The following is a 27,047-nucleotide window of genomic DNA, read 5'->3' as shown; positions in this document are numbered from 1 at the left end:
TCAGTGACAATTTTCTGAATTCGAACGCCGTGAGGCACTGGTCCCACCGCGAGCTAGTAAGCTACGAGCTATCGGCTATAAAAACGAACAAAAGATAAACACTCCCGTGCAAATAAAAGAGACACGGCGATTTTGATAACTCACCGCTGGGCGAGTAACTATAAACATCGCCGTGTCTCTTTTATTTACACGGGAGTGCTTATCTTTTGTTCGTTTTTATAGCCGATAGCTCATAGCTTACTAGCTCGCAGTGGGACCAGTGCCTGAGACTCAAAAATCGGCCCCCTGGTCGTATTTTAACAAATAACTTGTTAGATAATCCTTATGCGTAGTTACAATGTGGTACCTTTTTACTGAGAAAGCCACATATCAGGGTGTTTATTTGGACATCTGAATTAACTTATGGGGTGAAAAAGGTCATAATGAGACTAACTTTTACTACGGAACAAACGTAGAAATAGCGAAAAATTTACTCTCATACAAAGTGCCAGACAGGCAAAATGTATGAAATAGATTTTTTGTCGTGATTTCGAGGTTGGTACCATAGTAAAAGATGCTTAGCCTATAGATTCACTCATAGATTGCTGGTGACTAAATAAACAGTAGTCGTTATTTTATATTGATGCGGACTGTAATACAAATACAGCATAACTGACAATTTTGCAACTATGACAGTTTATAAGGGTGACAATAAATATTTGCAAAGATGACAATAACCACCATTGTGTTAGTTTGTAATTGTCAGAATTGTCATTGTCACCTCTGTAAATATCAACAAACTCTAGGTGACAATGATACATAAACGAACGTCCAAAGGAGAAATAGAAGGTATCGGAACGGTAGATATTATGAGAAGTCACGTGATGATTTCCTTTCATAATAAATTTCAAATGACGTTCTCAATAGCAATGACACAGATGGCGCCACCCTATTAGTCCGTTGCACAGATAAAGAATTTCATACGTGAGAGCGAGATGATATGCAGTGACTAGGCACTTGCACAGGCGCCGCCTGGTGGGATAAATTGTCAGTATGCCTCCTCATTGTCATCTTGGCTAAACTCCTTGTAAATCAGTCAGTTATATTGTCTCTGTAAATATCTTTCATGTTTTATGATATCAACCATAATCGTTATAACATGACCTCTTGTCTAAAAAATTAACTCTAAAGGTAATATATACTGCCAGGCTAGAAAGAGTAGAAATTCATAGGGGCGCCACTGTCTATGCAAATTGCAAAATGCTTTGCATATCGTCACTACTTTAAAAAACACTTGTATCTTCGTCTGTCAATGAAAAGAAAATTGTAGTAAGTAGGTATGGAATGCATATAGACTTACTGCGTTTTAACTTTGAGAAGCAGAGTGAGATACGAGATTTTTTCAAAGTAGTGACGATATGGCAACTATTGAGTCACTTTTGTCGGAGAACAGTAAGTGTTGCTGTTATAAATTTTTTTTTGCCACGCTGTACTAAATTTGTGTTGTATTAAATTTAGCAATTTCATAATGAAATGAAACAATCTTATTGAAGTGAGTGGTGAATAAGTAATTTTGCGAATATGACAAGAGGCCATATTTTTCTCAATCCATTCAACCATACCTAAAAGTATACGGTATCCCAGTTAAGTATAAATGACTTTTACATAATGGCATATCCATTGACTTATTGGTAACTATAATATTATAACTAAACTATTATAGCGTTACATAAATATACTTTATTTTTAAAAAATATATCAAACATAATATAAAAAAATGATAACAAACAAAATAATATACATGTCTCTGAATAATTTGATTTGAAGAAAAATATAATTTGATTAAATCAAATAGAAAGTTTATCACACAGATAATTTGAGTCAATTTGGTAAAAAAATTGCTGCAGTTTCAGAAAAAAAAAACTTAATCTTATCCGATGAAAAAACATCAGTCATACGTAAAAACCGACCTTTATTTTGCCAACTTGACAATTGTCATCTGACACTTCAGAAGGTTCGTTTGTCACCTGACAATTTAACTGTTACCGTTTTTGTTTAAAATTTTAATTTTGGTTTACATTGTAAATGTGAAATTGATAAAATAAGTCAGTTTTCTTACAAATTTCAAGAACTTTTTCGTTTTCAGTTTCTATAATTGTCATTTAAGGGTTAATTTCAGCATTGTTATATTCATATGAAAATTAGAACGTATTCGACTTTTACAATATGAATTTTAACAATTATTAAGCCGTACCGCCTTATATTTAAATCGAGTTCTTATAATTTAATCCTCATTTTAAGTATGTTCATGACTGTATCCCATTGCAAAAATTATATTCTTCATTATTCTGTAGTTATTGTACGTAGCTTTATACTGATAGATAAGCGAAGTATGCCATTATTTTTATTGTAATTTGTACAAATTTCAACTTTTACTTTAGATTGCTTAGAGACTTTTGGCTCTACAGTCCTTTATTGCAATCAAGTTAATAATTCTGGTAATTCATTTAGTATTTTTCATTGAGAATAGTATGACTGAGTTTCATATAACATCAACACTCTTAAGGGGTCTACAGATTACCAGTTCGAACTGATAATTTTTGGGTCCTTTAAGATAATTTTAGAAATTATAGACGAGACGATTTGACGAGATCAAATTCTGTCAAATTTTTACCTTTGTCAATCTGGCAAATCGCTAAATGACAATGACAATTTGGCAAAAAATGTTCGTCAAATTATCATAGTCAGATGACAATTGTCAAATTTATGAAATTGGGTCTATTCTAAAACTTTACGCATGCAAAATAAAAATGTACTTAAAAGTATTTGATACATAAAGGACTGTAGCCAAGTTTTTTTTCAACACGATAAAAAATATATTATTACAAAAGAAAAACCGAGAGATTATCGTCTTTAAGGGAACATTTTACAATTATTATTAACTTTATATTATAATATATTTATTATTCACCGCCACTTTGGAATGTTACTCACTGAAGGATTCTTGGTATATCCTGAAAATAAAAATGATTTTCCATTAAATCTTTTATGCAATAAAACATTTTTTTTTAAATCAATACATAATTTTAACCCTTAAATGCATGACCTTGGCAATGATTAAATAAATAAATATAAATATAGACACCTTACACAGATCAACTTAGCCCCTAACTAAGCAAAGCTTGTACTATGGGTGCTAAGCGACGATATACATACTTAAATAGATAAATACATACTTATATACATAGAAAACATCCATGACTCAGGAACAAATATCTGTGCTCATCACACAAATAAATAACCTTACTGGGATTCGAACCCAGGACCGCGGCTCAGCAGGCAGAAAATGTCAAATGTTCAAATTTTAATGTTGGCATGTTGTCAAGAGAGTCAAAAATACATGATGCGTATATACATTACATCACAATGCATTTAAGGGTTAAAGTGGAAAAAATAAAGCCATGAGTTCAAATCCTATCCAAGATAGTGTTTCCGACTCTAATAGGACCAGCGCTCGGGAAAAATCTAGTAGAATTATAAGAAAACAGTGATATCGTCACTACTTTTAAAAAATCTCGTATCTCACGCTGTTCCTCAAAGTTAAAACGCAGTAAGTCTACATGCATTCCATACATACTTACTACAATTTTCCTTTCATTGACAGACGAAGATACAAGTTTTTTTAAAAGTAGTGACGATATGTTACCTCGTATCTATGCAGTAAGGGCGGGCCGTTGTAGTGTGGGCTTTCGCTATAGAAGAACGGTCTCTTCATTGTATTTTGCCCTGAAAATATACATAACATTTAATGAAATAGTACATTACGATACAAGTGCGTAAAAAAGGAAGAGCGAAAGTGGCGATAAATTAAAACACGACCGAAGGGAGTGTTTTAAATCGACACGAGTTACGAATTTCCTTTTCGCACGTGTATCGTACGACGTTTTTCAGTACAGATGGCACTCCGAAGTTTCGACCTGGCATATAATGGACCACTTCTCACACTAGTGCGTAAAAAAACACCATCTGTACTGAAAATTAATTAAGAATTCATCTTAAAAGGATTCAAGTTTCTCTTCGTAAAGAAAATGTTCAATCCATTCCCTAAAGGATTCTTAGTATTATAACGTTATTCTCATTAAGTGAAAATGTAAATTTTCTTTTGGGAAATAAAGTTCTTTAAACACAAAGGAATAAGTAAGGGAACAGTTGTAACTGTATACATCAGTAAATGCGAGTTATTTTTAGTGACATCTAGCGTCATCCGCGACAAATAGCGTAAATTATCGGTACTAGGTGCCAACAGTGTCGCGTCTGCCAAACACGTAACATTAAAATAGTTCACAACTCATATTACAAGAAGAAGGAATTGAAAACAGAATACTGATTAATACTATTGTAATATTTGCTAAAAATTGGTGAGCATTAGACTCTTCGTTCGTCGCGACATCTACTGACAAGTAGCAGTACTGATAATTTACGCTAGTTGACGCGTGATTGTCGCTAGATGTCACTTAACTATGCCTATACAAATAACTCGCATTTACTGATGTATTGAGTTACAACTCTTCTCTTACTAATTCCTCTATAATATTACCTACATCTGAATATATTTACATTACATTTTATAGAAGCCAATTCGAGGATCCCAATAATGAACTAATTAATCAATGTCGATGAAATTTCGATCGAAAAATGGATCTCTGTAGAGTAGGCATTTAGCAAACCCGTGGTCCATACAAATAAAATATTACAAATAGGAAAGAGTGTGTCTGTTTGTTTGTACGTCTTTCACGGAAAAACGGAGCGACGAATTGACGTGATTTTTCAAGTGAAGACAGTTGAAGTGATGGAGAGTGACATAGGCTACTTTTTGTCTCTTTCTAACTTTTTTTTTTTACTACGTCGGTGGCAAACAATCATACGGCCCGCCTGATGTAAAGCGGTCACCGTAACCTATGGACGCCTGCAACTCGAACAGTGTCACATGCGCGTTGCCACCCCATTAGAAACTTGTACACTCCCTTTTGCTGTGTTAAGTACACATCAAAAAGGAGTGTACAAGTTCCAAGGAGGGTTCGGGTTGCCGACGACTCAAGGGACAATAGACGGAATAAGTCAGTTCCGTAAGTCCTCCCGTCATCAGCACACCGCACCCTCGTTGAGCTCTGGCAGCCTTACTCACCGGCAGGAACACAACACTATGAGTAGGGTCTAGTGCTATTTGGCTGCGGTCTTCTGTAAGGCGGAGGTACTACCCCAGTTGGGCTCTGCTCTAGATTCGAGCGAGACGATATCCGCTGTGCTGTGCCCTACCACACAAAGCGGAATATCATTCGCTATGCCCTACCTCCTACTATTCCCCTAAAATGGGGGGGGGGGGGGTGGAAGTTTGTATGGAGAATTCTGCTATTTTTCGAATTAACGCGAGCGAAGCCGCGGGGAAAATCTAGTAGTATATACTTACAGAGCTGCGTGTGCGCCGCGAGAGCATTTTGCTTCGCGATCAGCATCTCTGGCCCCGGCCGCGACAGCTGCTCATAATATCCTGCACAAACACGAAATCATTATAGTTTTTATACATACATACATACAATCACGCCTATATCCCATAAAGGGGTAGGCAGAACACATGAAACTATTAAAGCTTCAGTGCCACTCTTGGCAAATAACGGGTTGAAAGAAAACGAAACTGTGACATTGCAGTGACAGGTTGCCAGCCTCTCGCCTACGCCACAATTTAACCCATATCCCACAGTCGCCTTCTACGACACCCACGAGAAGAAAGGGGGTGGTGAAATTCTTAACCCGTCACCACACAGGCTATAGTTAGTTGTATAGTTTTTATGTGTTAAATAAATAAATATTATAGGACATTCTTACACAGATTGACTGAGTCCCACGGTAAGCTCAAGAAGGCTTGTGTTGTGGGTACTCAGACAACGATACATATAATATACATAGAAAACATCCATGACTCAGGAACAAATATCTGTTGCTCATCACATAAATAAATGCCCTTACCGGGATTCGAACCCGGGACCGCGGCTTAGCAGGCAGGGTCACTACGCAGCAGGCCAGACCGGTCGTCATGTGTTGTTTCTCATCCCGTTATTCGTCATTTACAGGGTCGTGCATAGATCTTTAAGATCCTACCTAAGAGATTTATTTATTTATTAATATAAACACAAAATTAAATTTTGAAAAAACTATTTATTGTGCCAAATTAGATATTAGTCTAGTAGCCTATAACCGTAAGCGGTTATTTCAGTTTTCTAATAATCGGTTATGAAAATTTGTCAAATAACCGGTTATAACCGATTATTTCAGTTACGGTTATAACCGGTTTGTATTCCCTAGTAATATCCTATGAGGGCGGGTTCATTCCTGGGGCAGAAATTAGCATTGCCATCCAGCGGGGAAAAGGCTACTTGATCTTTTTTTAAGTTTGTCTTATATTATTACTTACTATCCAATTAACCGAAAAAAAAATCACTATATTTTATTGTGACTTTCAAACAGCAAACAATATTTTTAAAGAACACTTTACGTAATCAGGCAAAAACAACATCAGCCATGTCCTATAGATTTTCTGTGAATGAAGTCATTCAGTGCGAAAACAACACTTTCTGACACTTTAAGTACGAGGCATACACATTTTATACCCAAAAATCATTAAATATTGGTTTCTTATGTCAAATATTACAGAAGACAATCATTTATTGTGCCAAATTAGATATGATTCTAGTAGCCTATAACCGCAAGCGGTTATTTCAGTTTCCTAATAATCGGTTATGAAAATTTGTCAAATAACCGGTTATAACCGATTATTTCAGTTACGGTTATAACCGGTTTGCATTCCCTAGTAATATCCTGTGAGGGCTGGTTCATTCCTGAGGCAGAAGATTGGCATTGCCATCCAGCGGGGAAATGTGGACAGCATTATGGGCACTCTTCCGCAGGGATCGGATTTAGGAGATTTTATTTGATATATTCTGTCAAACAAGTCTGTCAGTAAATAAGAACTAAGAAAACTATAGGTATCCTTTTCTCTAGCACCCTAAAGAAAAGGATGCATATAGTTTTCTTTGTTCTTATTTACTGACAGACTTGGTTGACAGAGTAGTTTTTTTTTTTTTTAATTATAAACTGGCCAGTGATTGACCTTAGTCGCACCTGATGGAAGTGACGACAAGGCCGAGGTTGTAGCTCACTGGTTCAGGTTTAGTTTGTAAGGGAAATTTTGGATATTAAGACTGATTTATGTGTGATTGTGTTTAATTTAATGTATAATAATTCCATATTTAAAATATAGTACATTGTGCAAAAAGGGGAGGAAATTGAATATTACTAACGAGGGTTAGTTAAATCGCGACGGCTTGCCGGAGCGATTTAAACACTCGAGTTAGTAATATTCATACTCCCCGAGTTACACACAATGTTTTTAGTCACACTCGCACTATAAAAAATATGTAAATAGATGTAAAAAAAAAAACCGGCCAAGTGCGAGTCGGACTCGCGCACCGAGGGTTCCGTACAAACCTGCAAGGTTTACAAAGTTCGTTCATTACGACAATCGAGTCATAATATGAGGAAATGGGTAGTAAGGTTAAAATTATTAAAAAAAAATATATTATGTGATGTAACTAAAAATTAATGGTTTTCGTTATTTTTCCTTTATCTATGCTATAAGACGTTGCTTCGTACCAAATTTCAAGATTCTGAGTTCACGGGAAGCACCCTGTAGGTTTTGATTCCCTTGCAAGTGTCGAAAATTTGCGGCATAAACGGCTGTATCTTTTGATTGCGTTGGCTTAGAAGTTTGATTTTTTCACAGCTTCAAGGGACAGTAGACCTGAGTAATTGATATAAATTTCAGCTTCATACCTCCACGCGTTCCTGAGAAAAAGGGTCTTGACAGACGGACGGACGGACGGACAGACGGACAACAAAGTGATCCTATAAGGGTTCCGTTTTTTCCTTTTGAGGTACGGAACCCTAATTAAGGTACTAGAAATTTCATTATTCCCTTGGGAGAACGATTTTTCTATAACTCACGCTCCGCCTGCGTGCAATAGCACATTTAGTACGCGGGTGTGGTGAAAAATGATTTATCCTATGATAATATTATTCACTAAGACTTACCCTGTACACCGTTGAGTCCATTGGAGTAACCGTAGGGACTCCCCTGCGGTTGCATCACATTTTCACAGCCTGCAACACAAGCAAACATATTTATGCCTTTACAACACATGTGGCGCTATATTACTGTACTAGTTCGGTAATGAACTCATTATACAACTGTGTCAAAAATTGTACGACACAAGTGCGTAAAAAAAGAAGTGCGAAACGAGTGGCGATAAATTAAGACACGACTTACGAATTTCTTTTTCGCAAGTGTATCGAACGACGTTTTTCAGTACGATAAATACCACTATGTGTATATTGAATACTGAATAACCACAAAATTAAAATTGTAAAAAATAAACCCGACCTAGTAGACCGATTTTCATGAAACATGGCTAAGAACACTCCCGAATAACTCAGCTTTCAAACAAAAAAAAAACTAAATCTAAACCGGTTCATCTCTTTGGGAGTTACGATGCCACAGACAGACAGACAGACACACACATACACACAGTCAGACAGGTGAAATTTATACCCCGTCATTTTCCGTCGGGGGTTACAAACGTGCTTTTTTTATACCACGTCGGTGGCAAGCAGGTATACGGTCCGCCTGATGGAAAGCGGTCACCTTAACCTATGGACGTCTGCAACATGTGCGTTGCCGACCCAACCGACCCTTGCTGTTTTAAGAAGTAGGTTTAGTTTTGTTCTTTTTTTTGCAGTAAATCGTAATTTCCAATATTGAATTGTTGCTGTGTGGTGACGGGTTAAGAATTTCACCACCCCCTTTCTTCCCGTGGGTGTCGTAGAAGGCGACTATGGGATATGGATTAAATTGTGGCGTAGGCGAGAGGCTGGCAACCTGTCACTGCAATGTCACAGTTTCGTTTTCTTTCAACCCCTTACTTGCCAAGAGTGGCACTGAAGCTTTAGTAGTTTCATGTGCTCTGCCTACCCCTTTATGGGATACAGGCGTGATTAAAAAAAGAAAGAAAGAAAGAAAATGCATTTATTGCCACAACACCGAGTACAAGGAAAACATTAAACAAGTTAATCATGTTTCAATCTTAATCTAAATTTGACATTAGTATTAGGGTATGCAAACCGGTTAACCGGTTAACCGAAAAACCGGTTAACCGAGACTTTTTGGCCTCGGTTAAAAACCGGTTTTCATAGTCTAGAATCGGTTAATAACCGAAACTATATTTATTTCCCAAAATGACCAAATTAGGCATAAAAAACCGGCCAAGTGCGAGTCGGGCTCGCGCACAAAGGGTTCCGTAGCAGCAAATATAATAAACTTATTATGTCAATTTATACACCTGCCAAAATTACAGTTAAATCAACCTATCTCAAAAACTATAAGAGATACTTTGATCAAACCAAAAATCGTTGAAAGAGTTAATTAGCATGCATCACCTCTATTTTTTTTAGAATTTTATACCCCGTAGTTATAAAAATAGAGGGGGGGGACATACTTTTTACGACTTTGAGAGCTGATATCTCAAAAACCGTTCACTTTAAGAAAAATGTTTTTTAGAAAACTTTATATCATTTTAAAAGACCTTTCCATTGATACCCCACACGGGTATGTACATCGAAAAAAAAATTTTCATCCCTCAGTTACATGTATGGGGGCCCCACCCCCAATTCTTTTTTTTTACTATTTAGTGTCATAATTTTGTAGCGGTTCATACAACACATATTCCCATCAAATTTCATCACTGTAGTACTTATAGTTTCCGAGTAAATCGGCTGTGACAGACGGACAGACGGACAGACGGACAGACGGACAGACGGACATGACGAAACTATAAGGGTTCCGTTTTTGCCATTTTGGCTACGGAACCCTAAAAAGGGTCAAAAGTACGTAAATCTTCAATGCTTTGTGACAATAAAGATATATTTATTACTTTTCATTGACAACATTACGCACCTGCACTGAATTTCTTAAAGAAGTCATAGTATAATCATGATTTTATAATCGTAATTAAACGTGAAGATTAAACAATAGTCCCGAGTCCACTCAAATATACATGTTATACAGTAGAGTCCAGTTAGTATTACGACTCCGCATACAAGTACCTAACGTCCAACCGCTTACAATAACCGAATAACGGAAGCACAGGTGTTTGTTTGGTTATCATATGTGATATTATGAAAATACATCCGTTTATTAGGACTCCGGTATTAACGACCAACCGCTTTTTACGACGTCATTTAACACAAAATCCATGCGTCAAGTCCGGTTACAACGACGAACGACAACGTTTTTACTAGTAAATTGAGGAAACAAGCCCTGTCTTGCCTACAAGTAGCAAGATGAGATTGTGGCCATGTGACTTTTTGGAGCATTGGTTTTAATAATTTGAACAATTGGTTCGCCTCGGGTCTAATCTTATAAGCTAAATAGAACCCACTTTTTATTTTTCGATTGCGTATAAACTAGTTTTTCTTAATTAAAAAAACGATTGTCATATTAATTACGTAAATCGAGCAACTAGGGAACAAATCAAATTATTTTATTAAATATTTTTTTGTTCGCCCTTAGAGTTGGTCAAAAGGCGCCTAGCCCTATCAGAGATAACATATAGTCGCCATCAGATATATAAGAGCGCCCGAGGTACTCAAAAATATCTGAACACGCCTCTATTGCCTAGGCGTTAGAGGCGTGTTCAGATATTTTTGAGTACCTCGGGCGCTCTTATATATCTGATGGCGACTGTACACTAGAGAAATTTCGTCGGGTACCACGGCGGGCGTGTGGTCTAGTGGTAAAGACGTTAGCCGCGTAAGCTGAAGACCCGGGTTCAATTCCCGGCTCGGCCACCAGTGGGCCTTGCCGTTTTTTCTTTCGTGTATGATATCTATTTCAATTTACGTAAATCGAGGTTCAAGGAATGCGACTATTCGCTAAAAGCGAATTTAAAAAAGTTATGGCTTTCGGACGCATCTTAATCAAAAAGATGTTTGCGGTTAGGTAGGTAGTGTATGTATGTAGGGTAATGGTAAACTGTATTATATGATATAACGTCTATATTGCTATAGTTTGTAGGTTAGGTATAGGTTTAGCTTAGGAAAGTCTACCGTCTCCAATTCTCCTTTAACTGCTCTAAGGTTAACTGGAAGAAATCCCTTAATGGGATAAGTTCGCCTTTGTACAAATGATTTGTGTGCTCTTTTTCCTTTCCTGTGTGTGTTCTTATTTTTGTACAATCAAGTGTATTACTACTACTACTACTATTTATTATTACGAACTACGACAGTAATTTGCCGGTGATGAGCAAGCAGCCAAGCACGCATACAAAACAATTACATATCTTTAAACCGAAATGAAATTCGTTTTGTACGACGTAATAGCAGCGGTCCCTAGGGCGTCGTTATAACCGAACTCTACTTTATATTTCAAATTATATTTTTAAAATAAAGGGAAAATGAAGATCTTGGTTTTCTTACGTGAATTCCTTGTATTAAGTACCTCTGGGAGCTGCAGACCTCCGCGACATTCTTAGAAAACGCACAACTGACATCTTTATGGCAACTTCTGCATTTTACAAAATTTCCAAAAACTGGATAAAAATGATATTCATCGTGCAAGTAATACCTGCTACGATATCATAAACAACAGAATTCTTGAAGGTAATGGTAATATTATAGCGTAGTATGGTAATTTACTAAAAATCCTCAAAACCGGTTAAAAACCGGTTAACCGGTTTTGAAGGTATAGGTTCGGTTATTAACCGGTTTTTAAAGTTAACCGGTTTTTGCATCCCCTAATTAGTATATCCAGACATTAATAATTGACTTGTGTAGTAAATAATAATTCTTAATTTTGCAATACTTAAAATTCTAAAATCATGATAATATCTAGACATGTGTGTAATAATAGTGTAACAATCTTTTACTTGTTAGGATCTTGTATATTTGTATATTTATTAAGTTAGATTAAGAGGGGGTCGTACGAAATCCTCGAAAAGTGCATTCGGCGTTTAACAAATGCTGCTCACATTTCTAAATTAAATGATATAAAATAAATGTAGTTATTATCTTAAAGAGTGTGTCTACAACTTTTGACTATTCACAGTCTCCAATTATTAACGGTGTAATAACTAAACCCACACAAAGTTGACCTAAAATGAGAAAAACGTATGTCGCCGTTTAGTAAACTTTGTTAAAAAAATTCAATACTTTAGTTATAACATTAAGTGATTCTAAAAGCCAGATAAATGGACTAGAAGTTTTGAGGTTTTTTATATTTTTCCTCTCAAAGGCAACAAAGAAATTTTACCTTAAATTTAAACTATCGTAAAATTTCCATACATTCGCCATTGCTGTCAGAATTCTCCTTTCGATTAGACGCCCTGAGCGGCTCATCGGAGGCAGACGTGTCGCCGGTCGCTCCGCGTTGACGTTTAAATTTGACAAATATTTTGACAGAAAATAGTGTACGTACACGAAAAACCATACCAGTGTAAAACTGTGCTCAAAATAAATAGGGTAAATCAATAATGTCAGGTGGAGATCCAATCTCATTTAAAGTTTAAAGGTGCATGGCTTGTGCATAAAAAATAAATAAAAATATATCACATTATTAAAGAAAATAACGAACACAACCGAATGAGTATAAATGATTTCATTCTAGTTCGGTTAAATTGAAAAAAGTTTCATGTTTTCTTTTACTCATCGGAATACATTTTCATTACGCTGGTATTAACAGTACGTCATTTTAAAAATATATATGACAGCACCTACGTCAAATTTTGTCAACCAAACTTCACAGGTTGTATGTAAACAATTACAATTTAATTTATTCATACATATATTCAGATACTTATTAACTGATTCTTACTTAGAATAGAAAAAAGGGGAATGCGAGCGGGTATAATAGGTTTAGTGGTTCTAGTTCAAATTTAATTGTATATATAAAAAAATGTCTCAATTTCATTAAAGATTTACTCTGTGCATACCACGAACACGTAACCGTAAGTTGAAAACTATAATAATTATAAAGTACCTAAATATATTGTTGTTTAGAAAGTTAACGCTCGTTTTGAATGGTACTTCTCCACTCAACTAGACTAGACCAAATATTCATGGAACAGTCACCAGCATAATTATATGACTATGAACGGCCGTGCAAAAATATCAAATTTTCTATAAGGGATCATAAGTATATGACGACATATTCCCGGCAAAAATTTGTGATGCTCCGTGACCGGCAAAAACATCGTCTCTCTTTCTAGCGTCTCGCGAGCGTAGCGTCGGGCCAACTGTATGGAAAAAGACGCCGCGTCGGCGCGGCTTAGCCATACAGTTGGCCCGACGCTACGATTGCTAGACGGCAGATGTGGGGAGTGTCCTTATCCGCAGAAATATCTGTATGATCGGGTAGCTTAAAAATATTTGATTCCTTATAAATAAAAATCTAAATTACACTCTTACTCGCATAAATATCTATCCATTGTTAAAGCAAATATATATCTTACGGGCTAGAAATCATTAATATGTAATTAAAGTGCAATAACAAACCCTACCTTAGTTGCCTTAGAGCGGTAAATTGTATGAGGTGATTTGACATCTCACGAAACACGTGAAGTATTGTCAGTGCATATGTCTGTCTCATCTGTTGATAAACTATGAGAAGTAAACTTATTACAAATCTGATATCAGAAGCCTTTTTACAAGCTTTTATTCAACTTGCCTTGTTAGTATTTATCTTAGTTTGGGCCAAAACGTAGAAGCTAAATTTGACCCGCTTTCCGATTTGCGATTGAGCTGAAATTTTGCACACTTATGTAAATCACGTGACAATGCAATATTCTGGTATCATGGAGGTGATCTGATGATGGAGCAGAAAGGTGGTCAGAGGAACTCTGTTATGAAACGTCGTATCCCCATTGAGTAAGCTGTATTTAGAGACATCTCGGAGAGCAATAGATGATTTTTGAAAGAAAGGTACAGTCGGCTAAGGTAAGCCTGTGCCAAAAATGATTTTTTTGCAAAAAAACTTATTATAAATTGGGAGGTGAATTTTTATATTATTTTATATAAGAAAAACCGGCCAAGAGCGCATCGGACCACGGTCAGTGTAGGGTTCCGTTCCGTACTTTCCGACATTTTACATATTGACAATTTAATAAATACCGCAATTTGGGGTGAATAGGGTTCCCGGGGTATATAATGCTATTATATTTAAATAATATATTTTATGATTTATGTAAATAATATATTTACAGACATAAAAATGTCTGTCAAAGTAGGCATTCAAATTTATTGGATTTTTTACTCATTTTAACTTCATTTTTGTGTAAAATTTTGCTAAGAATTTGTTCATTATCCTTTTGAATGTAGTGTATACCTATACTTCTAAAGTTTATGTTTAACAGAAAATCATAAGACATATTTTCATTTTTATAATGGTTTTCATGAAGAAAGCGATGCAACTGTGTTGGGGAACTTTTACGAGATGAACAAATATCCGCGGCCTGAGGGGTGAATAGGATCAATAATGGGGGAAACGGGTCGTAAAGGGGGTGAATAGGTTTACGAAGGGGGTGATTAGGGTCGGAAGAGGGGTGAATTGGGATGTGTAGTCAATGGTTGTCAAATTGTATAAAAGATATATAACTTACCTAAAGGATTTATTAACACAAAATATACATTTAAATAATAGAAATAAATTAAAACTAAACCTAACTTAACCTAGGGGGACTACATTGTATACCTAAAGTGATGTTTTTATGAATGACCTCTCTGTATGGGCGGATTTTTATTTTGTTGTAGCGTTTTGAAAAACTTGTGTTTTTATAAATGTTGTTAGTTTGCATGATAATAATTATTTTTTCGTGTTCATTAGTCATTCATCTACATAAAATTCAATGAAATGAATAGCATTTTTGTATGAACTCAGAAAAAAATGAACTTTAATCGGTGTTTCTGGAGCTGGGTGATCCACTGAGTTACAAACTTACTAATGTATAAAAATAATAAAAAAAGATGTATATATGTGAAATCTTTTATTAATATTAGAAATCTTAACAAAATGAACTTAAATAAAAAAAAAAACAGTAGAATAAACACAAAAGCACCCTCTAAAAATCACTTTTACATATCCACCGAGTGACATTGTGGTCAAAAAACTTCAAAACTTTTTCGTAAAAACATAAAAATCTGTAGAAAAATTAACTATAAACTCCTATTAAATGTAAAGAAGATGTTAAATTTATATAATATCATACTCACAGGTAGGTAAGGCTAACAAAATCTTATAAAAATTTAAATTTACATCTAAGAAAATGCTAGGACAATTTCTCAGTGGAACGTAACATAAAACTAAGGGTGCGATTAACATGGAGCTAATTTAACTACGTCAAACAATTAAGCAAACTGTTTTTTACGTGGATGTTAATATCTCAAATACAAAAATAAAAAAATAACTGAGCCCTTTTCAGAAAAAGTGTACATATTCAGTGTCTTCAAAATATTTACTTTTTGGACTCATTTTACGCCTCACGTATGAAAATTGAGGCCCTTAATTTAGTAATTTGTTTTCTTTGTATATTGCATCACATTCATGAAAATAATTAAATTTCCATATAAAAAAGTAACGATAAATTTTTTTAAATGTAATATGATGTGAAAATATAAATGTGTACTTATAACGCGGCTTTATCGCTCCACTGAGTTATACTTTTTCATCCACTGAGAAACAATATTTCTCAATGGAACGTAACGGTTACGCCTTTGAGAAACAAAATTCTGGTTGTAAATTAAATTATACAAATTCTTCCCATAAACGTTATATATTATTAAAATAGATAAACTAACTAGTAATATGAACAGGTAGTTTCTTAATAAAATATACAATATACCTTCGAAAACGTAGTCACTATGTGGAACTCAGAAACGGACCTCTAAAACACGCTCGAACAAATACTTCCTTCACGAGTTGTGGCGTGCGACTGACAACAAATAACCAATATGGCGTACACGGCAAGACATTATTATATTGCCAGAATAAAAAATAACCTACCACTTTAGTAGTAAAATAAGTAAATATTGACGAAATTTCTCCGTAACTCAGTAGGATTTTCCACAGAGCTACTTTTTGTGGTTTATGTTTGAAATGATTTTTTAGTATTCTAAAACTATTTTTGATAGATAAAGCGTTATTTAAATTAGAAATTAATGTACAAAGAAATATTTAAGTAAATAAAAACATATTGTTATGATAGAAAAATAATATTTTAACGCATATGAAACATAAGTACTTCATGGTAGGACATGGGAAAAACAACACTTTTGTTGACTTCAAACAGAAGTTTTTATTAAAAATATGACTAATATTCATTCAAAACTAATAATTTCTAAAAGACAATTTATTTATTTATGTATAAATATCAAACGGCTGTAAAAAAAGTGATATAGAATTTGTGCAATCTTTGTCAGAAGAGGTAGGACATGCCAAATTTGGTACCATACAACAAAAAAAAAATTTGCCCGTATATGGACGCAATTTATACGTCAATGTATTGCTTCGTAGTTAGACTAGATACAATAAATTAACATTTAGAAATGTTAATCACACTTCTGTCAACCACAAGTCAACGTTTCTACTTAAGTCCACAAAAATCACCCATGGTTGCTATAAAATAAACGGATTACTTTAAAATAAAAATCATAAGTATGAAACTATACATCTAGGGAAGAAATAAAATTATTTTATTGAATAATTTTTGATTTGTTATTTTCAAGTTTATATAAATAATAAATTCTCAATTCGCTCAAAGGTTGGAAGAGATCCCTTATAGGTATAAGTTCGCCTTTGTACACCATAACTATACTGTATTTTTATGTCCTAACTTGTCTTATGTACAATAAAGTGTTCACATACATACATACATAAATTGAAATAGATATCATACACGAAAGAAAAAACGATAAGGCCCACTGGTGGCCGAGCCGGGAATCGAACCCGGGTCTTCAGCTTACGCAGCTAACGTCATTACCACTAGGCCACCCGCCCGCCGTGTGGTACCCGACGAAATTTCTCTAGTGTATGTTATCTCTGATAGGCACATTTTGACCACCTCGTATATGAATCTTTAAGGCCCTTTTGCACCAACCACTTAACTCAGGGTTAGTGGGCTGTCAACTGTCAAATTCCATGTAAAATGGTGGGTTAACCCTCAGGTTAACCCTCCATATTCGTTGGTGCAAGTGGCACTTAGAGGATTAGGGTATAGCGAGAGAGATGGCGGGTTCGATTCCCGGCTCAGCCACCAGGAGGCCTTGTCGTTCTTACTTTCGTGCGTGATATCTATTTCAATGCATAAGTATGAAAACGGTTATGACTTTATTTTCAAGTAAGTAATTTTTGCTGATAAACTTTTTTTTTCGGCATTCAATTTTGTAAGGTATGCTCCCAGCCGAAGATCAGCGCTGATGAAGAGGCACCAAAGAAAACACGTCCGTTCCATACAAGATTTATTAGCAGAGAGCGAAAATATAACCTACCCACAATCAGTCGGCGCCTAATTACTAAACTACCCACATTTGTCACAAATTTATTTCAAAAATACTTAAGTCATTATCAGTTTGCCGTTAATATTTGTGGGATATTAAATTGGACCAGGAGTGATATTTAAAAAAAACTATACATTTATAACCTTTTGAATTTTGGAATTCGGTTAAAAAATCCGGCCAAATGAGAATCTATTTTCGCACAATTGTAAAACTAAATTATCTTTACTAGTTACCTCCAAAATACTAAATGAAATGACATCTATTGCGACTTAAGTAGTTACCCAATTCACCTAGGATGGCGCTGTACTTTGGGCTACTTAGTACATCATTTTCTGAAGATTTTGGGTTCATGGGGTCGGAACGGGTATGAACTAACTTAATTTGTGGTGAATAGGGCCAAAACCGACTTTTGAACGTCGATAGCAGTTTTTTTATATGTGCCATGATAATTTTTTACACAAAAAATCTTCCAGCGGTGTGAACTCCGGGTTGTCTTTGAAAATATGTCGTTTTATTTAGTAATTTTCGCTCACCCTAACGTTGGGGTGAAAGGGGTCGGGAAGGGGGTGAATAGGGAAAAGTGCTAGGGTTGACTTTTTTGGATTACGAACAAAACCTGACCTGTCACGAGCATATTATATTTATTTTATCAAAAAATAAGGAACTAATATATTATGAGTAGTCGGTAATGTATTAATAAAATAAATTTATCGAAATCTAGACATATGATAACCCTAAACCAACCTTTATAGTTATATGGTGCTCTGACGCAGTGAACAAGTAAGCATGGTCGTGGGCAGTGCGGATAACGTGTCAAAATATAAGCATAGTTTGTTGCTATTTTTCATGTTTAAATAACTTCTAAACTAACGTAGTGGGTATTAAAGTAAAAGGTTCACAGTGAACATTAGCTTGCCAGACATGTGTTTAGCTATACCATTGTATTGAGTGTTGTATCATAAAGTCAAACTAGGCATTTATTACTAATTATTTACTATGTGGGGTGTCTTTGATCACTTGCATGGGGTAAAATTGACCATAATGACACATAGTTGATTATTGTCTGATTATGTCACGGTACTTGTTGAGACTGATAATTTGATCTCTTCTTGTGATAAATATTGAAACAATTGCAAATAAAGTTGGTTTTTCGAAGATGGTAATTTTTATTTTTAATCAAAGTAACCCCAAAATAGCGTTAAAGAGTTGTAATATTTGACTCTGCGAACCGTTTTTTATCTTTTCTTGAGATAAAATACTTTTGTAAGGGATTACATTCGATTACCATTAAAAAAATACATAGGGTATCAAAGTAACCCCAATGTCAGTTTAAGTTTGATAACATGGTTTTTTTTTGCGTACATTATTTTGTTACCTTTCTATATTTTTAGCAGGAAAAGACTAAAAAAGTTGATGGTCCCATTTTTTCTTTCTTTGTTACGTTACATTGACCAATTATGGAATTTATACTTCTCTAACTTCTACATTTAATGGGTAAAAATACCCATTAAATGTAGAAGCTAGAGAAGTTTAAATTCCCAAATTGGTCAATGTAACCCCAGTTTACGGCAGACACCGTGAACCTTTTCTAATAATTCTCTTTTTATTTGAAATAAAAATCGTTACGATACTAAAATATGCAATCTGAGATTAAAAAAATGCTTTTCATATAGTTACAAACTTAGTTCAGAATTTTTTTCTGTAAAACTTTTATAAATTGTTCTACCTATCAAGTTCAAAATAATTTTCCTAGAAAGTCTTAATAAAGTTCTGCTTTTGAGATTTTTTCATATTTGAGAAAACAGCCCTTATTGCCTGAAATACGGCTACATTGATATTTGCTTTTTCGTATTTTGATGGTATTTTGACTGCACTGTTGTATTTTTTGCCATGCTAATTTGAACCTTATCTCTGAGCGATGTTTTTTAATTTTCAGTCACGTCACAGATGTTTATGACATAACATCTAGGTATTTAGCCATTTAAAAGAAACTACAAGTGGCTTTACAGACGTGGCGACTGCAACTGGTACAGGGCCTAAGCCATAATTTAAAATTATATTGTGATTTTATATGTATTTGTGTTTTATTTAATGCTAAGTATGAGTTTCAACATTTTCAACTCAAGAAACTGAAATTAAGAGAAGAGACTAGGAAATTGGGTAAGATCAAGAGTCTGATGCAGATAGCGATGGCGGTATTGGATATGATAAGATATGCGTCGATATTCCCTGTCTTCCTTTGGGTCTCTGACTTGACTGCTGCTAGCTGTACTCTATTCATTAGGTTTTTATTTTATACACATGCTTTATTTTTGTATAAACTAAATGATAAAAAAGCGAAGCTAAAACGACCAAAAAGAATAAAGAAAATATCTGATAGTCTTTAATAGAATAGAATAGAATAGAATAGAAATCGTTTATTCGTGGTAAATTACAATAGGTATTAAAAATACAAACATTTAATTATTAAAACATAATATAAAAATTATCGTTTACCACGAAATGGTCCCGCCTCAGCATAATGCTAACCATACAGTCAGCGCTGGTCTTCCGGCGACACCATTTGTGGGCCACGGACGCAAACGTGCAACACGGCCTTAATATAACTTGAACGCGCCCATTTGTCATTCTTGGGTCGACGCCATCTTGTTGCGCCTGCGCGCTGCACGATGGGTTAGGTGTCATGATGACATTCATATGACATTTGAGAACTGAGAAAACGAAAACCATGTTGCACGTTTCACGATTGATATAAAATTACAATTCTACATTTCAAACAGTTCAATCTGCTAAAAAAGTAATAACTACATGGAACAAGCATAACGTTAACTCGTTACACGGAAAAATAAGTGCAATAATACATTGATTAAGTTCTTTGTTACAAAAGCGTTTACGTTGCCGAAGCGTGTGTGCTCCGAAGTGCCAAGAAACAATATGCATACAGTTATCACCTATATAAGTGACGATTGGGTTACAACAATTATACCCACAAGTTACGATGCGGCAATAAATTGCGAAAACGCGGACACGAGATCAACAAGTGCGCTTTGGCTGTGTCTGTAAAGAAAGGACATAAAACAGGTATGCCTTTTACTACCTAATTAACTAATTAATTGGCTTGCTCATTTGTACAAATTGTAGCAAGCACTTAACACAGTTACTTGAAAGTATTGATTAAGAACACTACAAAAAACTTGTGTCATTTCGGAAAGCTTCCTGCTGCCGCTGGTGCTGAAGTATACATAACTGAAGTTTGGTTTTAAAAGATTTGATACTAATTTGCAGGTTCCTGAGGGAGGAGGAATGTTGTTCCAGCAGCGACTGGCCAAGTACTTAAAACTACCACGAAATGCTGCTGAGGTGTGTCGAGGCGTCACCAGTTGAACACTGCAGTTACGAGCCCCTAACGATCTACGAGTGGACATCCATGATAGCTTCTCAAAAAGATATGACGGAGATTTGTATTTAATCGTACCAAAAAGAAGACAAGCCAGATGAAGTTTGCGACGGTGCAACATTTTAAGAATGTTATGATCATTCAAAAACGGAGTTACATGGGCTCTTGGTGGGATATTGAAGCAGTAACGAGCACACGCATTTTGTACCCGCTGAATGAGTCGTTTCGTTTTTGCTAGGAGACAAGAACCATACACTAAGTCCATGTAATTTAGTTTCGACAGAACAAGTACTTCGACTAACTGAGTGCGCAGAGATTCATTGATAAATGGTCTTATGTTATATAATAATTTTAACCGGTAGAAACAGTTTCTAACAGACTCAGTAACATGCTTTTCATACCTTAGTGAGCTGTCCATAATTAAACCTAGATTTCGAGCCTCATAGACTCTCTCAATGGGCTCCCCTGACAACATACACACTTTTCGTTCGCTCCGTGAGGTCACGTGACGCGCGTCAAATCGTCCATACACACTTTTCGTTCGCTCCGTGATATTTATTAAAATACGAAGTATTTAGCTGGTTTTGGAACAAAATTAGTTTTAAAGTTTACTCGTAGCATCAGTGGTTATTACAATTGAACAATAATACGGCGTGAAAACGTAATTTGTAGCACTAAATTGCAGTTTTAAAAACAGTACAGACTTATTGCGGTACGGATCAGCTGAGCGGTGACAGCCAATCAGCTGTTAGTATCTGCGTGTGCGCGTTATCAGTGCGTCAGTGACACTCACGGGATTTTACACCTTATTACTAAGACGCGCAGGTCGCTTTTGCAATGGCAAGCTGTGGCGGTTGTTTTCAAAAAATAACCGACGGACGGTTTTTGAACTGCAGCAACTGTCGAAAATTATACGACCTCGTATGTGCCAATGTCCCGGAGGACACTTTTGCCGGCATGGGACTGGACATAAAGTACTCCTGGAAGTGCGTTGAGTGCAAAAGTGCCGAGCCGCGGACGGACAATACAAACACGCCCGTACGCGGAAATAACAATATAAATATGTGTCGTGGTGCGCGTTCGCAAGTTACTCTAAGCCCCGTGGGGCATGAGGGGGACAGCTCCGTCATGGAAGTGTCGTACAACGACGGCAATTCGTCTGTCGCCACGCCGCGTGACAATGGTCTAGATGTGTCCCGTGTTGCGGACTCGCAGGGGCTTGCCGCCGAGCTGCGGCTGTTTCGCGAGGAGATGCGCAGGATGTGCCAGGAGATGCGCGCTCTTCGTGCGTCTTTGGATGGCCTGACAGCCAGAATCGACCAGTGCGACAGGCGGGTCGACAGCTGTGAGGGGCGCATCGAGGCGCTATGTGCCCGTGTCGAGGCGTTGGAGAGCAGACCTCAACACAGTGATGCCGCTCCTAGCGCCTCTCTCGCGGAAACTGTCTCGCAGCTCAGGTTGGAGCTCAATGATCGCGATCAGGAGCTGTTACTAAATGACATCGAGATTAGTAGTGTGCCGGAGAGTAGCGGCGAAAGCACGATGCATATAGTAACAGCCCTGAGCAAGAAACTGGGAGTCGAACTCACCGAGCATGACGTCGTCGATGCTGCGCGTGTGGGGCGCGCGCCTCAGTTGCAGGAGGGTACCCAGGAGCCGGCGGGGCGGCCGCGGCCGCTCGTGGTGCGCCTGGCGCGCCGGGCCGTCAGGGACCGCCTGCTCCAGGCGGCGCGCGTGCGCCGCGGGGCCACTACGGAAGGCACCGGCATTCCTGGCCGGGTCTGCACCTTCTACATCAACGAGCGGCTGACTCCACACAACCGGCGTCTCCTGTATAGGGCTCGGGAGCTGAAGCAGCAGCACTCTTGGCGGTACGTCTGGACCAGAGACGGCAAGATCTACGCGCGACAGCAGGCGGGCACGAGCTCGCCCCGGCACCGTATTCGCACAGAATTAGACCTAGACCGTGTTTTTAGCTTACGATAGGTTTGATCACTATAATATTCACTTGACGTTTAGCCTAAGATCACTTTCGTTAGCTATAACTCGCTTCTGTCTGTCACTGCTACTGCTGCCGCTCACTACTTATTACACACTTGAAAAACTTACACTGAACTGGAGGATTTCTACTACACCTAATACTTGCTTCAATAATCTGAATACTACATCATGTATATTATTTACTTATGCACAACCACATGCCGAAACACACATTTACGCTTATAACCTCAAACACTCACTGCACCCAATGAACACGCTCGCTACCTATGCAAAACCGGTTATGTTATGCCGCCCGCTTATCTACTATGAGTACTATGTTTTTCACCATTTTATAAAATGACTAAAAATCTGCTTAGAATCGGTTTGTTCAATGCGGGCTCATTAGGCACTAATCAAGACAATTTTTTAGCGACCTGCGTTCGATTGGACATGGATGTCTTAGCAATAAATGAAACTTGGCTGAGAGGGGGCGATGAGGGCCGGGCCCCTGTGATACCGGGGTGTAGGCTTCGCCACACTCCGAGACCACAGGGCTTGCGCTCACGCGGCGGGGGGTTGGTTTTTATATCAAACGAAACGTCACTGCTCGTAACTTGCCACACCCCGTAGACCCCAAACATAAGTCAGTTGAACAAATGTGGGCACTCATGACGCTACAGGGAAAAAAAATAGTAATAGGCACAGCTTACCGTCCACCTTGGCAGGATGTTGACCTATTTTTGGACGCCATATCGGATACAATTAGCTCACTTAATTGTTATGATCATTTAATACTGCTGGGTGATTTTAACATTAATTTATTTGATAGTAATGATTCCAAAATAACAAAATTTAACAATTTTTTATATAGTTTTAATTTAGCACAAGTAGTAACTGAACCAACACACTTCACAAATACCAGCCAGACACTGATCGACGTTGTTTGCACTGATTTACATGCCAGAAAAATTAATGTTGAGCATGTCGGGACTCTCTTTGGGCACTGTATTGTTATGTGTGAGTTCAGTATAAGGCGAAATAAACCACAGCCGTACACTGTACTGTACAGGCCCCTTGACAACATTAATCTTGCACTTTTTGATACTGCCTTGCGTAGTGTAAGGTGGGATATTATGTCTGAGTTACCTAACGTTAATGATAAATTGGAAGCATTATGCAAGTACATAGTCTATTTATTTGACTTATATGCACCCCTAAAAAAAACCATAATAAAGGGCCCTTCATATCCTTGGATAACTGACACGGTGAAGTTAATGATGCGTTTGCGTGATCAGGCTGCCGCAGACTATCATAAAACTCGTTCTGAGAGTAAAAAACTGTATTACAAAGACCTAAAATCCACAGTAAACAAAGCCATATATAATGAAAAGACTGCGTTTTTTAACCAGAATATAAATAATAAAATAAAGGAGCCAAAATCCCTCTGGAAAAATTTAAAAACGACCATTCTGCCTAAAAATAACACTGAACTACCATCTACTTTCAATGACCCGGATGTAATTAATAATCATTTTTTGGATCTACCGCTGACATCACAAGTTACAATTTCACAGCTATGCTACTTTGAATTCCACAGGTTCAACAAGTCTGTGTTTCATATTGAACCAGTTAACACCGAGCAGATACTTAAAAATGTTTCTAAACTGAAATCAAATGCAGAAGGTCATGACTTGATTAACTTGAAAATGCTCCTGATGACGTTCCCATACACTCTAGACTTGTTGACTAATGTAATAAATACTTCTATTTTAACATCTACTTATCCTGACATCTGGAAAGTAGCCATCATACGCCCATTGCCCAAAAACACTAATCCATCAGAGCTAAGGGACTTGAGACCTATTAGTATATTGCCGTGTATATCTAAAATAATAGAAAAAATTGTGTGCACACAACTTAATGAGTACATTGTAAGCAACTGTATCTTACCGGATGTGCAGTCAGGCTTTAGGAGGGGGCGTAGTACAGCCACAGCCCTGCTACATGTCACGGATGATATACTTAGCGCGCAAGATAAAGGCTTGTGTACACTGCTCGTACTGCTCGATTTTTCTCGGGCATTCGACTGCATACATGTAGATTTGTTGCTATCAAAGTTGAGTTATTACGGATTTGATAGTAGTGCACTGCGATGGTTCCATAGTTATCTCACTGGAAGGTTTCAATATGTTAAGTTAAGCTCAAGTGATGGATCAGTCAAGATGTCAGAAAAAATGGCCGTCTCCAGAGGCGTCCCACAGGGATCAATACTCGGCCCGATCCTGTTTATCTTGTACACTGCAGATATGGGAACACGCATTACACACTGCAAGTATCATATGTATGCAGACGACACGCAGATATATATATCTTGTAGGCCTTCTGACATTGACAGCGCTATACAAAAAATAAATATGGATCTTGCAAGCATTGCATCGTGGGCTTTAGAGAATGGCTTAATGCTCAATGCCGCTAAAACAAAATATTTAATATTTGGCACCAAAAAACAGCTCAACAGCATCAGGCCTACCAGAGATGTAATGTTGTCAATACAACCCGCATATACGTAATGCACAGCTCAGGCCTCTGAAGACCTGCAGGGCAATCATGGTCGCGCGATAAATGATAAAACATCGGACCGTCCCTATCGCACTTACAAATAAAGCGATAGGGCTGATGTTTTATCATTTAGCACGCGACCATAATTGTTTGCCTGGAGGTATCGGCCTTCACACACGTCTTTGAAAAATGTTTGCGGGGATAGGCAGGCTGACGATTTTTAATCTAAGTATAGAAAAGTAACGCAAAATGAAGTGCAAAGTAATTTGAAATACACCTAGGTAAACAATCAACTGAGTAAGGAACGTTATCTACATATTTAGGTAAATTAAAGTCACATGAGACATGGACAGAGAAGGAAAGCTAGATGACGCGTATTTTTTCTCTGTCTTCTTGTATGCTACCTTTTTTACAGTTTTAATTTCTCAAAGGAGGTCAGTAGTTGACTACAAACTCAAAATAACACTCTTGAAAAAAATTAAGGGTCACTGACCTTTCACAGTAAATTGAGGTAGTGTGAGTGAAGGGTGTTTGTGTGTGTAATGGGGTAATTTGACAGATTCTGAAAATTCTCCCTGCTCTACCCCCTCTTAAGCACACCTTCTTTGCATGCTTTGATAAGCAGAATGTACAGTCGCCATCAGATATATAAGAGCGCCCGAGGTACTCAAAAATATCTGAACACGCCTCTATTGCCTAGGCGTTAGAGGCGTGTTCAGATATTTTTGAGTACCTCGGGCGCTCTTATATATCTGATGGCGACTGTACTATGGGACATAATGTACACTGTAAGAACTTGTTTTGTGTACTACATTCTTGCAAATGAATAAATGATTATGATTATGATTAATTACTTAAGGTGTTTAAGTTAGTTGATTCATCATCATCATTCCCTTGGCCTTTTCCCATTATTTGGGGTCGGCGCAGCAGATCATCTTCCTCCATTTCTCTCTATCAGCCGTCATTTCCATACTAATACCTTTCACTCTCATATCGTTGTTCACACATTCCATCCATCTTTTCTTAGGCCTTCCACTACCATTGTATCCATCCACTTTCATATTTACCACTCGTTTTATAACATTGCTTTCATCCCTCCGCATTACATGCCCATACCATGCTAATCTACTTCCTCTCAATTTCTCTGTCACTGGCGCTACTTTCAGGCTTCCTCTTATATACTCATTCCGAATCCTATCCAGTCTTGTCACACCACACATCCATCGCAACATTCTCATTTCATTCACATGCAGTCTTCTCTCATCATTCGTGGCCCAGCACTCACTTCCATACAGGACGACAGGTCGGATAACTGATTTATAAATTTCCCCCTTCAGCCTGAGAGGCATTCGGGGATCGCAGGTTGTACCTGTAACCTGTCGCCATTTCATCCATCCTGCGTTAATCCTGTGCTGAACTGCTCTGTCGATCTCGCCATCTCCCTGAATGAGGGAACCCAGGTACTTGAAATCCGAGCAGG

At 37.1% G+C, this 27,047-nt stretch overlaps 1 protein-coding gene across 1 annotated transcript in view; it reads right to left on the bottom strand.

Moving 5' to 3' along the window:
• Positions 1–215: 215 nt before the first annotated feature.
• The window catches only part of LOC125240225, a 66,188-nt gene continuing 39,356 nt past the window's right edge, over positions 216–27,047 (bottom strand). The window contains exons 9-12 of the mRNA XM_048148049.1: positions 8,125–8,193; positions 5,447–5,527; positions 3,686–3,765; positions 216–2,993 (exon numbers count right to left, since the gene is read on the bottom strand). Coding sequence (XP_048004006.1) covers positions 2,970–2,993; positions 3,686–3,765; positions 5,447–5,527; positions 8,125–8,193 — 254 coding nt within the window. The 3' untranslated portion in view covers positions 216–2,969. The remainder of the gene's footprint in view (positions 2,994–3,685; positions 3,766–5,446; positions 5,528–8,124; positions 8,194–27,047) is intronic.

Source organism: Leguminivora glycinivorella, chromosome 27, assembly GCF_023078275.1.
Source record: "Leguminivora glycinivorella isolate SPB_JAAS2020 chromosome 27, LegGlyc_1.1, whole genome shotgun sequence".
Taxonomy (NCBI): domain Eukaryota; kingdom Metazoa; phylum Arthropoda; class Insecta; order Lepidoptera; family Tortricidae; genus Leguminivora; species Leguminivora glycinivorella.
Note: the sequence above shows the minus strand (reverse complement) of the source record. Positions and strands in the feature narration are given on the sequence as shown.